Here is a 13,967-nt window from a genome sequence, read left to right as displayed (position 1 = left end):
GGTTTTATTTATGTCCACAAATATTTCCAAAAAATTACAAAATACTCAAATGGAGAGAACACAGAAGTCACGATTTCTGGGTGCCTACTCTGTTTACACTGTGTTATCTCATGGCAAACTACTCATATATACATTTAGCTTCGAGATATATATAAACTTAGCAAATCAGAATGTACATTCTGCTCTGCTGCTGCCGCTGCCGCCGCCGCAGTGAAACGTGAAGCTCAACCTTGACAACATTGAACAAGATACATACAAAACACAGAAAAGCAAAACCGAACTTCAAACGAAAGGAAGGTCTGGGGCCTCCTAAACCGTAGCTGACCAGGTGAGGGTTTTCAAATGGAAGAATCTCAGTGCTTCACCTTGGGATGTGGGGGGAAACCAAAACCTAACAGGAAAACGCCTTCAGACACCTTTCAATACAGACGTCAAAGAACTTCCCTCTCTCTCTTCTTTGGAAAATGGATGCTGGAGAGAGATGAAGAGGCTTAACTGAATGGTAGGTACTATGTTCTACCAGAAGGAAAACAAAACACGGGAGAGGGTGGGGCGATGGGGGGTGGGAATCGGGGGCAATGGGAGCCGCAGTAGTGCGGCCCCGCAGGAGGGCGGCCCGCTCCGATGGCAGGTCACTGCCCCAGAGGAAACGCACGCCCCCTGCCAACGCAGCCACAAGTGTGATGACAAAGGGTTCATCTGAGCTTGTCTCCTCTCTAAGGAGCGAAATTTAAGGCAGAAATGGAATGAAAGAAAATGAAAGAAAAAAACTACAACAAACAAAACAATCCTCTATCTGTCCCAACTGAAACCAAACATGGCCCTACGAGAGACAGGCAACGAACGCCCCGATGCAGGCTTGCGTCCAAACCAGGGTCTGAGCTAACACCTGCTGGCTCCTGGCTCACAACACCAGCCTCTTCCCCCCCCATGCAGCTTGGGTTCTGGACGCACTTCACCCACTGACCCACAGAAATGATTTACTGTCACCTGATAATTCTTGGATGTGGCCACCATATACAATAGCAGAAACAGCCCTCAAGAGTCTGAGAGAAGAGGAACAGAAGAGGTCGCACCCTGGCAGAGACCAGTGCAGACAGTCCCAGGGCCTCCCTACCCTCGGCAGCAACCCGGGAAGTCGGGGGGGGCGGGCGGGTTCTCCGCAGCAGAGCCCGGGCCCCCCTCCACAGGTGTGGCTGTCATTCTTGTTTCCACTTCAGGGTGGAGAGTGGCACTCAAATGGCTTCCCAGTCTGACACGGGTCACCCTGCTCCTGGGGGTAGACACACAAGCCACCTCTCACAACCGTGCCCACCCTGGGGTCTCCCCACTGGAAAGCGGCCTTGGGCCATGGCGAGGACGGCCTGGCGTTGCCACAGGGTCCCCAGGACAACACGCACAGAAAGGCAGATTCCTGACAGACCCTTTGGCAAGCACATGTGCTGAGGTTATTTGTAGGGAATCATTTTCTTGACTTTTCTAGAATGTTTATGCAATGGTCAAGAGTTTTAAGAAAGGCAGCCCATCCAGAACAATCAAATATGTATGCATAGAAATCTATAAGGAAATCTACAATAAGACACACAGAAACATGTGCTTTCTATCCTGCAGAACAGAACAACGGGTGGACATTTAACTCTTGCATTTCTGGTGCAAAGTGACAAGAGGCTCGATCTAACAGATGTCTGCACCACTGGCAACGCACATGCTCGGAACAGACAGAAGTGAAGAATCAAAGCAGCAAAATGAAAAGTCTGTAACACTGTCCCTGCAAACCCCTGGAGGCTCGCTGCTGCGACCAACCCAGTCCCAAGCTTTTTGCCTGTTTGCAATTAGCAACGCCCATCTGTTCCCTTTCATTAAAGGGATATAATTATATATAACTTTTTATTAAAAAATCAACTCTGTAGTCTGTCAATAGCTGGTAGGAATTCACAATCAGTGACATGGCTGGAAAAAAATAGATCAGAACAGTAGTTTGTGAAAAGAAAAAAAGGCTGCTCTAAAATTATTTACAGACGTAAAAAGCTGTGCTGCAGAACTTTCTCAAATTATGAAGATCTCCAACAATGTAGCAAAATAAAAGATTTTTTAAAAATTAGAGCTCTTGGATTCCAAACTCATATGCCGCCTCTCTGCACACCTCGTGGGCTCTGGGACACACGTGACCGAGTGCGCCTGCACGCACAGTGGAGGGTGTGACTGGGTCCTAGCACCTACTGAGAAGTCAAGGAAGGGAAGGAAACGAAAGCCGAATCCCAAGATTGCTGGGAAGTTTTCTGAATGTTCAGTCCAGTCCAGGACTCGCTAAGTTTCTGGGGGACTGTCATGCAGGGAGACCCAAACCAGTCTCAAGGAATCCTCTCTACGAACAAACACTATTATGCTGATACATTTTTAGTTGTGGGGTTTTTAAATATATAAAGAAATCTTTAGAAGATATTCTTTTGCTTTTGCAGCTCCTATTGGTATGTAAAAAGTTCTGTTCACCCCCCCTCCCCCGCAAGAACTAGCGTTTCCACAGCCAGCGTTAACAAATAAATAACTTATAACTGCTTGTCACCTTCTTTCTTCAGTCGACTGGAAAGAAAAATAAAGGAAAGAGGACTCAGCACCGGCCTGGGCAGGCAGACCCCAGCTGCCTCCCATGCAGCCGGCCCTCCCCGCTCCCTCCCGCTAAGAGGAAGCTCTGGGGGTCCCCTGTCGGGCAGCAGGAGCCTGGCACAGCCAGGAGGGCTGTCATCAGGCTGGTTCTGTGGCTCACAGGTGGGGTAGGTGGGAGCTCAGAGAGCCAGCCAGTTACCCCCCGCCCCACTGCCTCACCTGTAATAATCTTCCTGGCTTGGCAGGTGGCTGCCGTGCATGTGGGGGTGTGCATGCAGCCACTGCTGCTCCATGGCCAGCCGCTGCAGTTCAGCCGACTGGGCATGCATGGCCTGCAGCTGGTGTGCGGCTGACATGGGGGGCGGGATGGCCCCTGGCAGGTCTCGGGGGTAGGGGGTGCCTGCAGAAACAAAAGTTTCCTCCTTAGAGCCTCCCCTGGGGGAAGGGGATGCTGAAGATGGCCCAAAGGACTGCCCCCTCCTTCCTCTGCTGAGGGCGGGGCTCCCCTCCTCCTCAAGCTCCAGACCTCAGCCTGTTTTTCTTCTTCAGAGACCACCCTTCCCAAGCTCTCGATGTACTCGTGGGGCCTCCGTTACACCTTCATTGCCTTCTGTTCTCATCTAGGTTTCTGTTATACACTTATCACACCCCCGCACCCTCACCCCCAGCTCTCAGGGGCTGTTGAACACATGAATGAACAGGTCATCAGACCAGACCACTAACACAGCTCTTACACAGGAGCCCCTCCTTCCCCAGGTGCATTCTTACCAAAAACAGGGTGACGAAGCATCTCATGCTCATGGGGGGGCTGTCCAAGCAGGGGGTTGGGGAGGGTGCCAGGAGGATAGGGAAAGCGAGCCAGGTGAGGGCCAGCAGTCAGGGGGTCCACCAGCGGGTGCACTGGGCCTGCTGAACCTAAAACATGGGGCAGAAGTCCAGGTACAGGTGGTGCCGGGCTCTGGGCTCTCCAGACGATTCCCTTCCTGGATGAACTGTTGGGTGACTTCCTCCTCACCACGCTGGTTCCTGGTCACCGGGACCACCAGTAACCGGACCCAAAGTGGCTGTCCTCCTGCCCCTTCCCACACTCCTGCTGTGCAGCTCTGGAGTAAAACGGAAGTGAAGATCTGACTGCTTCCTCCCCTGACCCTGAGCACCCCCTACAGGCGGTGTCCCCCATCCCATTATGTTCAGGACCCTGGATCAGCAGAGCCCCCCGGGCTGACCGCCCAGGCCCACCCTGTACCTGGTTACATCCACAGGGATCTCATGGCCACCCCAGTCCTGCGCCAATCAGCATTCCCTGTCTAGGCTGCTTCCCTGGGGCCCTTCACCCACAGAACCCAAAGGAGGCCAGCAGGCCGCTGTGGCAGGGACAGGGCTCAGCACACCTGGGCTCTCTCCTGCACGCCATCTGCTGACTCCTGAGTCTACGCTCTTGCCTCAGGCCCTTTGCACTCGCTCTCCCTCTGCCTAGAGATGTTCCCTCCCATGATTCACCCTTTCGCCCCATTTAAGTCTTTGCTCAAGTTACCTTCTTGGCGAGGCTTTTTCACGGCTCTCTTTATAATGGCAGCGTTGCCCCAGCTCCCTTATTCCCCCACTCTACTTCGCTTTCCTCCAGAATACTGATCACTTCCCACAATCCCAGCTGCACCTGGCGCACTGCAAGTGCTCAGCACACGTGTCAAATGAATGAACCGCCTGCCTGTCCTCTTACGACACCAAGGCAGCCTGCTGGTTGGTCACACTGAGCCTTAAAAAGCCCACAGCTGGTGGCATGAGGCTACCAGGTGTCAGAACAGGGGTAAATTTGACAGCTCCTTGGCTTCCCTAGGACCGTCAGTCAGGGCTGGGGACATGGGTAGGCAGCCAGGCACTGCCCTCCCTTCTCCGGGTTTCCTCTATCTGCCGTCCTCCCCAGCACATAGGTCAGACCATGAAGAAGTCATGAACGTGGGCTGTGCCACAGGACCTCCATGGCAGGCGCTGGTCCCAGGGTGAAGGCACACCTGCCAACTCAAGGGCAGGGCCAGAGCCAGGGTCAGAGCCAGAGCCCTCCTCACCTGCCGGGACCTGCAGAGTTTCAGGGGGCACAGGGCTCCAGCTGTGCCCATCTCTGCCTCAGGCCAGCTGGCGCCCCAAGCTGGCCAGGTGAGCCACATGCCCAAGCCTCATTCCCGAAGCGGGGAGGGAGAGTGTTCCTTTAAATTCTTGTTCAATGACAACCTACATCCATTCTGGGCGTCCCTGTTGCCTCCACCTGGCTCCCAAGGCCCTGCCTCCTGCCCAAAGCCTGCCCCCATGAGCAAAGGCCGCTTCCCTCACTTCCTGGCCCACCCCAGGCACAGGGCCAAGAATCTAAGCTTTATCTAGGAGGCAGCAAGCAGAAGGCCCCAGGGTGACCCAGCTTTCTGAGGACTGACAGCTCTGGAGGGCTAAAAGGCTGGGCAGCGACAAAGGCTGCCGCTGAGACCAGTGATAACACGATTCCTTGGTGCACGCTGAAGTGTCTAAGGTACGCCCGGAATTAGGCCTCGCTTAGGGAAGAACAGTCTCTGCCCTGGGCCAGCAGCCCCGTCTCTGGTCCGCACCTCCCCAACACAGGAGTGCGACCAGCAGCGCTCTCTCAGAGCCAACCTGGGCACCCACCTTGGTGGAGGGGGTCCTGCTGGTGGAGGTGGAGGTGCGAGTGGATATGTGAGTGCTGGTGATGGTGCGGAGTCACATTGAACATCTGCAGTCGGGCCAGAGGATCGCTAGTCAGCGACGCCATACGCTCGGCGTGGATCCGCTCAGCCGCCAGTCTATCGGGGTAGCTCATCTCGGGCCGCAGCTGGGGGCCCGCAAGGGCCAGTCTCTCCCTCTCCAAGGGGTTCAGGCCAGGGTGGAAAGAAGCAAAAGGGTGTGGACCCGCAGTGGGAGGGATGGTGAGAGCACTGTGCCGGGCGAAGTGCTCCATGGGGTTGGTGGCTGGATGCAAGGGGTCCAGCTCTGGGGGCTTCACCTCGAAGCCTGGCTTCATCCTCTCCCGCAACTCGCGCTCCCGGATCTCACGCTCCCGGATCTCGCGCTCCCGGAGCTCCCGCTCCCGGATGGTGGGGTCAACGTTGTAGAGGCCGGGCATGTGGTAGGCCAGCAGCGGGTCAGTGGGGTTGAGGGGCATGTAGAAGGGGTGGTTGCGGTTGGTGGGTGACATGACATGGGGCCGAGCATACTCGCTCAGAGTCCGAAGGGCCGGGGTGTCAGGCCCGATGTACGGGGGCACAGCAGCAATGGTGGTTGGTGGTGGCTCAAAGGATGGCCGCATGTGACCGGGCCCCCCGAGCTGGGGGTCGCTGAGGCGGCCTTCATGTGCTGCGCTGGAGGCTTTCTGCTGAAGGAATAGTGGATGTGAGGGACAGATGCCAGCTGCCTAGTGTTTACCTGGCAGAGGTGAACGCTGTGGCCACCCTGCACTGACCAGCCAACTCAGTCCCTCTACCCCAACGCTGAGTAACATATGGCCCCAGCCATGGCCTGAGATAAGGACAAGGTCTAGACCCACTGTGACAGTCTCCTCTCTGTCTGTAGCTTCCCTTATGTTTTGGATGGGTCTGTGTACCTGGGAGACAAGGCACTGCACGGGAGGCGGCTTCCCCTCCCATGTCAGGTGCTCAGTGGCCCAGCTTACGAGAGCGCTGCAGGGCAAGGCTGCCCGGGGCGGGGGCGGGGGGTGGGCTGGGCGCAATGTGGCAGGTTAATGCCCCCTGTGCCTGGCTCTCCTCCCCTTACGTTTCTCTTCAGTTCCCTCCAACTGCATGAGACACACAAGTCTACAGGCCTGCCCACTATGCTGCTGTCCATTAGCCTGGACCTGCCAGGGCACAGGAGGGGTACACGGGGTGCCTCTGGGGAAGGGAGAGACCCTGGGCCAGGGAGGGGTGAGTAGTGAGCGTCTGGGGAAGGGGGAGGTCCAGGGCTGCCTCAGGGATGAGCCGTCATCTCAGAAAGGCCCAGGATGGGTCTTAAAACACCACCCAACAATCCTCCAGCTTCTGTGACAACAAACCGGATGGCCTCACACAGAGCAACGTGGTCCCAGCGGCCCCGATAGCACGGGCAGGCCCCCCCCGCACCCCCACGGCCCCGCAGCGCCTGCCCGGGATGGAGCACTCACGGCTGCGCGCTCAGCCTCGCGCTCCCGCTCGCGCTCCCGCTCGCGCTCCTTCTCCTTCTCCTTCTCCCGCTCCCGCTCCTCTCGGGCTTTCTGCTCGGCTTCCCGTTTGGCTTTCTCGACGGCCTCTTCCCTCTTCTTGGCCAGTTTTGATCCCGCCAGAGGCATAAAGTACAGGTCTGTCCGTGCACACGAGTTGTAACCCCGGTCCAGGTGTTTGTAGAATCTAAAAAAAGGTGTCATCTGTCATGGGAGTCTTGCCGAGGCGGAGGCCTGCCCAGAGCTGCCAAGGTTCTTGTGACAATACCTGGCTGACTGGCTGGCATGGCTGGGGGTGTCTACCACAGTGGGCTCAGGGGATGGGCTCCTTGGAGCGGGCGGGGGGCTCTCAGGCTCTTCAGCATCGTCCAGGGCCTCTTCCTTGATCTGGACAGTGGGCAGTGGGCAGGCTGCCCCCCCAGGTGCGCTGCCTCCTGAAGAAACGGCAGCAGGGCAGGCTGGCTGGGCCGATGGGCCGGGTCCCGCGAGTGGAGTGGAGGTAGAGGGGCAGGATGGAGGGGTGATTGGAGGAGGGCCTCCAGGGACGAAGGGGTGCTGAGCGAATGGGGTCTGAGGGGGCACCTGGTGGAGGCCTGCAGCGGGGTGAGAGGCCGTAGCAGGGGGCAGGCTCTGGCTCTGGGTCAGCACGGGAGGCTGGGCAGGGGAGGAGGGCAGGGGTTGGCTCTGAGGCATGAGCTGCAGGGGTGGAGGGTGGGCAGAAGGGGGGTGGTGTGTGGACAGGGAGCTCAGGGGCTTCAGTGCTGGAGGAGGCGGTAGGTTGGCATTCATGGAGAAGGGGGAGGGCCCTGAGAGGTGAGGTGGGTGCTTGTGTGCCTGTGGCGCGGGTAGCTGGGGGATGGGCGTGGTGGGCGGGGGCTTGATGTGGGGCATGGCCAAGGGTGCCGGCGGCAGGGGCTGCTCCCGTGGAGGCTGCTGGGGCTGCAATGCTGACTGAGAGGCTGGGGGCTGCAGGGAGGTGTGAGGGTGAGCTGCTGCCTGGGAGGCCTGGGGAGGGAGGCCAAATGGCTGAGGGGGCCCTGGGTGCTGCAGCAGGGGCCCAGCCTGCAGGCTGTGAGGGCCAGGTGGGCCCTGACTATGCAGTGGGGGCTGGGTATGAGGTGGGGCAGAAGTCTGGCCAGTTGGCCCGGTCAGAGGCTGCAGTGGGGAATGCGGGGAGGGCAGCCGCTGTGGGTGCAGGGCCGGTGCCTGCTGGATGTGGGCATGGGAAGCAGGACCCGGTGGAGCCTGGTTAGGCGGCTGGGAGGCTGAGGGGGAGCCCTGTGGAGGAACTGCAGAGGGCGTGGGCCCTGGTGTGGGAAGCTGGGGGGCTCCTGGTGGGGCTGTGGAGGGAGCTGGAGCCCCCGCACTGGGAGCCTGCAAGGTTGGGGGCTGGGCCTGCAGGGTCTGCTGCTGGGCAGACGAGTCCGAGTCACTCTCATTGTCCTGGGGGCTGGGGATGCTGGGGGACGTGCTGCGATTGTCCTGGTCGATGTCTTTGGGGTCACTGCTGCCCTCATCGTTGACACTGCGGCTGTCGGAACTCTCTCCCTCACCTTCAGACGGTGAGTTGGGCCGACTGATTTCCTGAGGCCAGAGGGGGGAGGAGGGAAGCTCTAGTCTGCCCTGCGTGGCCAGAGCCTGGCACGTGCGCAGAGGGCAGCAAGCTTGGCCCCAAGGGCAGGGGGGACCCTGACCCGGCCCCCTCCCTGGGAGAATCAGCTCGGGGCTTCTCAGGCAGCACCAGCTGCCAGCCCCAGTCCACAACACCTGGCCACAAACTTCACCTGGGTTTTCGTCTTCTTGGAGCTGCTCCTGTCAGCCTCCTCCGTATCAGAGGCGACCTTGTCCCGCTGGCGCTTGGTGCTCTTCAGAGGGGATGAAGCTTCCTCCTTCACCTTCTGCAGGGGAAAAGCAAACAACAAGGATCAGGCCGAGAGGATGTCCCATCAGCCTCAGGGTGGGGGGCAGGGTACAAGTGCTGACACCTTGCCCCCACGTTTTTTAAAAAAGATTTTTATTTGTTTTTAGAGAGAAGGGAAGGGAGGAAGGAAGAAAGGGAGAGAAACATCGATCAGTTGTCTCTCACGTGACCCCAACTGGGGACCTGGTCCGCAACACAGGCAGCACGTGTCCTGAATGGGAATCAAACCAGTGACCTTTCGGTTTTCGGGATGACGTGCAACCCACTGAGCCACACCATTCAGGGTTTGTTTCCACATTCTGAACTCTATCTCCAGAAGCAAGAAAGCTCTGAAAGGGGAGAGCCAGAGCCAGGGAGGAACAGGTGTCCATGGATAACTTCACTTTGGGAGGAGGGAGCCTCTCCAATCACCAACCCCTGCCTTGCCTCTGAGGCCTTGGGTGCCCCCAAAGGTCAGTGCTGGTCGGTGAGCTAGACCCCTTTCTCCAAGCCCCAGGCTGCACTGCCAGGCTCGTGTAATGCTGGTGGCCTGAGGGGCCCCGTGTCTGAGGGTGGTGGACACCAGCTCCAGCAATCAGGTTTTCGTGGGATGGCGGGATGGCGCAGCCCCACTCCCCATCCTCGGCACCTCACCTTGGCCAGCTTCTTCACAGTCTCCGCTTTACTGTCATTGCTGGAGGTGCTGGCAGCGCTGGGGGAGTTCCGGCCGCTGGAGCGAATATCTTCGTTGATGGGCGAGGTGCGACCATCAGGGCTGGCTGGCTGCTTCTTTCGACCACTGCGCAGTGTAGACATCTGCCCAGCCAAACCCAAAGCTGGTGAGACTGGATCCCAGTCCCCACATGGGCCACCTGAGTCCAGTCCACATGCACGAGCATCAAGAGCAGACCTCACTGTCAACCTCAGTGCAAATCCCAGCCCCTTGCAAACAATAGGCTCCGGCTGTCCCTTGATGCACAGGGTCAATATGGAGTGAAGGCAGGAGGGGTGAGGGGGTGGGTTCACACAAAAAAGAGCAATTCTAGGCTTAAACCCAAAGCACTCATCTCTGGCACAGTGTCCTGACTGATGTGCACTGGGAATGAGCAGGGCTTTCTGAGGAGTCGATGTCAGTGAGGACGGTCCACTCGGCCACATTCTCCAGAATGACAGCTACACACAAAGTCAGCTTGAAGTCACCTCACTCTTTGTGTGTATTCCATGTAACTGCCCAACCCAAACACAACAAACGCTTGCTGACACCATCTGACAGGATGCAGAGTAACATAAAGACGTGAGCTGTCCCATAGGTAGCTCAGCTCCTAAAACCACCAGGCGCTTCAGCAGGTTTTGCAAAGCCACGGGCTCCGATTCGTGTTGCTCTGTCTGCTCCTCTCTGGGCGAGCAGTGGCCGAGCGGTCAGCATGCTAGGGTCAGAGGAAGGTGGATGGTACTGCCCACCTGCCTGGAAGGGTCACTGGGGAGGCCAGTGCTACAGGGAAAGACCCTGACAGGTCCCCTACCTGGGAAACCCTTGCTCCCAAGGGTCCCTGCCACTTTTTCACCCTGGAAAACAAAGTCTCTTTATGGAAGGAAGAGGCTATGCAGTGAGTAAAAAAATGTACCTAGAAGTTTCTAAAACTGGATCAAACATTTAAAAAAAAGCCTGTAAGCTTCAAATGCCAGAGATACGCTACAACAGAGATACCCAGTCCAGGGCCAGAGGCCGGTCTGAGGGACTTGGAGAGCCTGCCCTGAGGCAGACCTGAGAGCAGAGCCCCCCCAGAACCGACTCCCCAAGGCAGAGGGAGGGCGAGAACAGGGGCTCCTCTCCGTCCCACAGGCAAAGCTAATGCCGCTGGGCCAACCATTTCAACCTCAGGGGTCTGTTTCTCTACCTAAAATGAAACGCTTCCTGTCCTCCGCCTGCTGGGCACAATCCCCAGTGCCCTAGCAACTGGGAGGTGTGGTCAGGAGTGCTGAGGCTGGGGTCACTTGGCCTTGGGGACTCACCGAGCCTCGACTCCGCCGCGTCCTCATGCTATGTTTCCCACTGAGCCCATCCTCTTCCTCTTTGACAGGTTTGAACATAAATGGTGGGGGGTCCACAGGTTTCTCGATGGGGGGGAGTTCGCCGTATTTCTTGAAGTGGATGCGGCAGTCTGTGCAGAGCAGGATGTTCTCCCGGCCCCCGTGGTGCCAGTCTTTGGAGGCTGCGTGGAGGAAGGGGCGGGGACCGAACCTCAAAAACCAATGTTCCTGGAACTTCTGGGTGGGGGGCCCGACCAACCCCCAATACTCCCACAGGTCAGGGGCTGGTGCTACCCTGCGCTCTCTTTCCCAGGGCAAGAGAGGGGTTCAAGAATCTCCCGCCCCCACTTATCTCGCGGTACCCAGGAGGAGCTGACAGCAGGTGCCCCAGACCCAGCCTTGAGTAAGTCTGTCCTATGTACTGACCAGCACTCTGTATCGACTACTTGACAGGAGTGAAGTACGGTGGAATCTCCCAATTCTCCACGGACCCCAAAGCACAACGTCAATGTCAAAGCCCCACTCACTGGTGCTGAAGCAGTGGCGGCAGGCGTACCCCTTCAGCTCCTGCTCGCTGTCCTCACTGTCGAAGTCGTCCTCGCTGGCTGAGCTCAGGTCCACTGGGCATGGCAGGCACACAACGGGGTGGAGGAGACCGTCACACTGGGCCTGCCCCAGGCTCTGATCCGCCAGTCAGAGTGACCCAGTAGGCTGAGGCGGGACACTCTGAATTCCTCAGGGCCGGCCACCAGAACAAAGGACTTGCATGTGAGGGGCGGGGGGTACCCAAGGGCCTGCCTTGCTAAATTGTCAGGGCTGGTGTCACCTGAAAACTGATACCCACAACTTCTGAGTTTGAACAGGGCGAAGAGCATCCATACTGCCCTCCTGGCATGTCCAGGCATCCTCAGGACCTGCCTCTCAGCTGGGCGCCACTCCACCAGCCCAAGACGGCTAGATCGTTTCTTGTTGCGTGTGCAACGTAAGTGGCCCTTGGAGGTCCGTGCCCGGACGAGGGCAGAACTGGAAGGCAGTACTGCTGCATCTTAGTCTTTAGGGGCTAATGGGTGTGGGTTTCATTGTCAGATAGCTCACCATACTGGGACCAAAGGAGGATCTTGGTAAAGCAGGACGAAAAATAAAAAACGTTAGTCTGATCTTACTGCTACCACAATACGAGTACAATGGAAGCTAAATGGAAAACTTTCTCTGAAGTTATCAAGACACCTCAGGCCAAAGCCAAGACTTACATTTTGTAAAAAATTGAAATGATACTGAGTTTTGTAGAAAAATTTAAATGAACAAATAATTTGTAAAGCTCTCCTACCAACTGCCTCGTCAGTGCAACACTCCGGCTGTGCTGCACACGTACACACACACACACGCATGTGTGCACAGGGTTCCCTGGGTCACAGGCTCCAGCCTGCACTGGGACAAGGACACCTGAGTGCAGGCCCAGAGCTGGGAACACGTGTGGGTATGTGTGAAAAGTCCTCCACTTACAGAATTCACTGGAGGGGGGTCTGGAAGGTGTGTTGACGGGTGTGGACGCAGTGCGAGTCTTAATCCTCCTGAACACGGCCTGTCTGCGGTGTCTGCGATGGGCCCGGGAGCTGGCTGCTTCTGGCGTTTTCTTCCAGTAGTAATAGAAGGTGATCAGTTCCCCCTGTAAGAAAGAAGAGCCGGTTGTGAGGAAACTGTCCAGAGGGATTTGGCTTTTCCCTGTCCCCTCTGTCAGGAGTAGAAGCTGGGTTTGTAACAGGTAGGCTGGTGACCAGGACAAAGAACAGTTTGCTTCTGGAGTCGCGACGGGTTGCTCAAGACACAACTGCTGAGCTGCCCAAAAGCTGGGCAAATGGGGCCTAACGCCTCAGCCCAGCAGTGTGTGACTTCCAGATATCAAGAACATCCATTCATCCGACAAGTACTTGTGGGTGCCCACTGCATGCCTGATGCCGCCACTGTCCTAGGCACTGGAGGTGCATCGGCAACTTTGCCCTCTAGCTGTGTGTGTACATGCGCACACATGCACGAAGGGCGTGTCCTTTGCAGCCTCCCAGTGAAATCCCATGGACGTGATAAGGAGATACCTGGCTAGGTGGACGACTCCAGAAACCACCAAGGATACAGGTGAGGTGGTGGGGCACTAGGGCCGGGTGGTCAGGAAGAACAGAAACCTCACACCCAGGAAAACTGCTGAACAGCCTCCATTCCAATCTGAGTGCCCACAGTGGGAACAAGCTGGCACAAAATCCAAGAGGCAATTACTGGGGCTTGGCAAAAAAAGTCTGAGAGAAGACAGACAGTGGTGCCGATGTGCAGATGAAAGGCCACATGTTACAAGGTCGGACTTCAAGGCAAAAGGACCTACTGTTTTCATAGCCCACCAGAAAGAGGCAAGGCATCTTTTTAAACAAATACAGCACTTTTGACACCCAGACCTCCAGGGACAGCTGACATACAAATGGGTGAATGACATTCAGCTAACCCTGGTTGACAAAAGACTTGATTTCCTAAAACAAACACCCAAGATAAAATATCTTTAACTTTAAAAAAACCACTTAGAGCAGCAAGAGAGATGAGATCTTCTCTAATGAAACAAATATCGTGGAAAGTCAATTAACTTGGCAGACGACTGTACCCTGGGAGGTCCCCCTGGGGAATCTGCATCCCAGGTGGGAGCTACTTGGCCAGAGCACCGCGGCCCATGAAGGCTCACTGCCTTGGGAATGGAGAGGCCAAGAAGAGAAGAAAAGAGTCTGTTCCCCAGTGACCTGAGACCCAGTTGTACATACCAGCATTGGGAGGGCTGAAATAGACAAACAAGCACAGACACCACACCACAAACTAGTGATGACAGAGAGCCCAATCGGACGAAGTTTCACCAAAAACACTCCCAAGATTTAAAACACAACAAGAAATAGGCTGGCAGAGAAGTGTGCAGACTTTTGGTGGGAAAATGGCTTCTGCAACGCAGGTAATGTATGTGTGCTGAGTGCTTACAACTCAAGAGTTGGAGTCTACGCCTGTGCATTTTCTGAGGAGTAGGACGGACCACGCTGTCATCAGAGCCTTAAAGAGTCGGCATAAGCATGTAGCATGTCTCTCTTTGGAGCTATAGATGTGTTTCCTTTGCAACACCACTTAACAAAATGCCAGTGACTGCAAATGTTTAACAGAGGAAGCCCGACTTCAGGCCAAGGGGGCCAGGAGGCCACCACCAAGGACAAGCACATG

The 13,967-nt window shown here is 56.6% G+C and overlaps 1 protein-coding gene across 5 annotated transcripts in view; it reads right to left on the bottom strand.

Moving 5' to 3' along the window:
- RERE (arginine-glutamic acid dipeptide repeats) overlaps positions 1 to 13,967 on the bottom strand; it is a 373,240-nt gene continuing 359,273 nt past the window's right edge. For 4 of the 5 annotated variants that reach the window (XM_054579811.1, XM_054579814.1, XM_054579812.1 and 1 more), the window contains 11 exons: positions 12,234 to 12,396; positions 11,258 to 11,350; positions 10,713 to 10,912; positions 9,354 to 9,515; positions 8,584 to 8,697; positions 7,068 to 8,383; positions 6,764 to 6,986; positions 5,257 to 5,980; positions 3,373 to 3,519; positions 2,824 to 3,004; positions 1 to 2,580 (listed from right to left, as the gene is read on the bottom strand). In XM_054579811.1, coding sequence (XP_054435786.1) covers positions 2,547 to 2,580; positions 2,824 to 3,004; positions 3,373 to 3,519; positions 5,257 to 5,980; positions 6,764 to 6,986; positions 7,068 to 8,383; positions 8,584 to 8,697; positions 9,354 to 9,515; positions 10,713 to 10,912; positions 11,258 to 11,350; positions 12,234 to 12,396 — 3,357 coding nt within the window. In that variant the 3' untranslated portion in view covers positions 1 to 2,546. The remainder of the gene's footprint in view (positions 2,581 to 2,823; positions 3,005 to 3,372; positions 3,520 to 5,256; positions 5,981 to 6,763; positions 6,987 to 7,067; positions 8,384 to 8,583; positions 8,698 to 9,353; positions 9,516 to 10,712; positions 10,913 to 11,257; positions 11,351 to 12,233; positions 12,397 to 13,967) is intronic. The other variant, XM_054579813.1, reaches the window with a different exon arrangement.

Source organism: Pteronotus mesoamericanus, unplaced genomic scaffold (assembly GCF_021234165.1).
Source record: "Pteronotus mesoamericanus isolate MK-2021 breed Mesoamerican mustached bat unplaced genomic scaffold, CSHL_Meso_final contig_557, whole genome shotgun sequence".
NCBI lineage: Eukaryota > Metazoa > Chordata > Mammalia > Chiroptera > Mormoopidae > Pteronotus > Pteronotus mesoamericanus.
The sequence above is the reverse complement of the archived record's forward strand: the minus strand, read 5'-3'. Positions and strand labels throughout refer to the sequence as shown.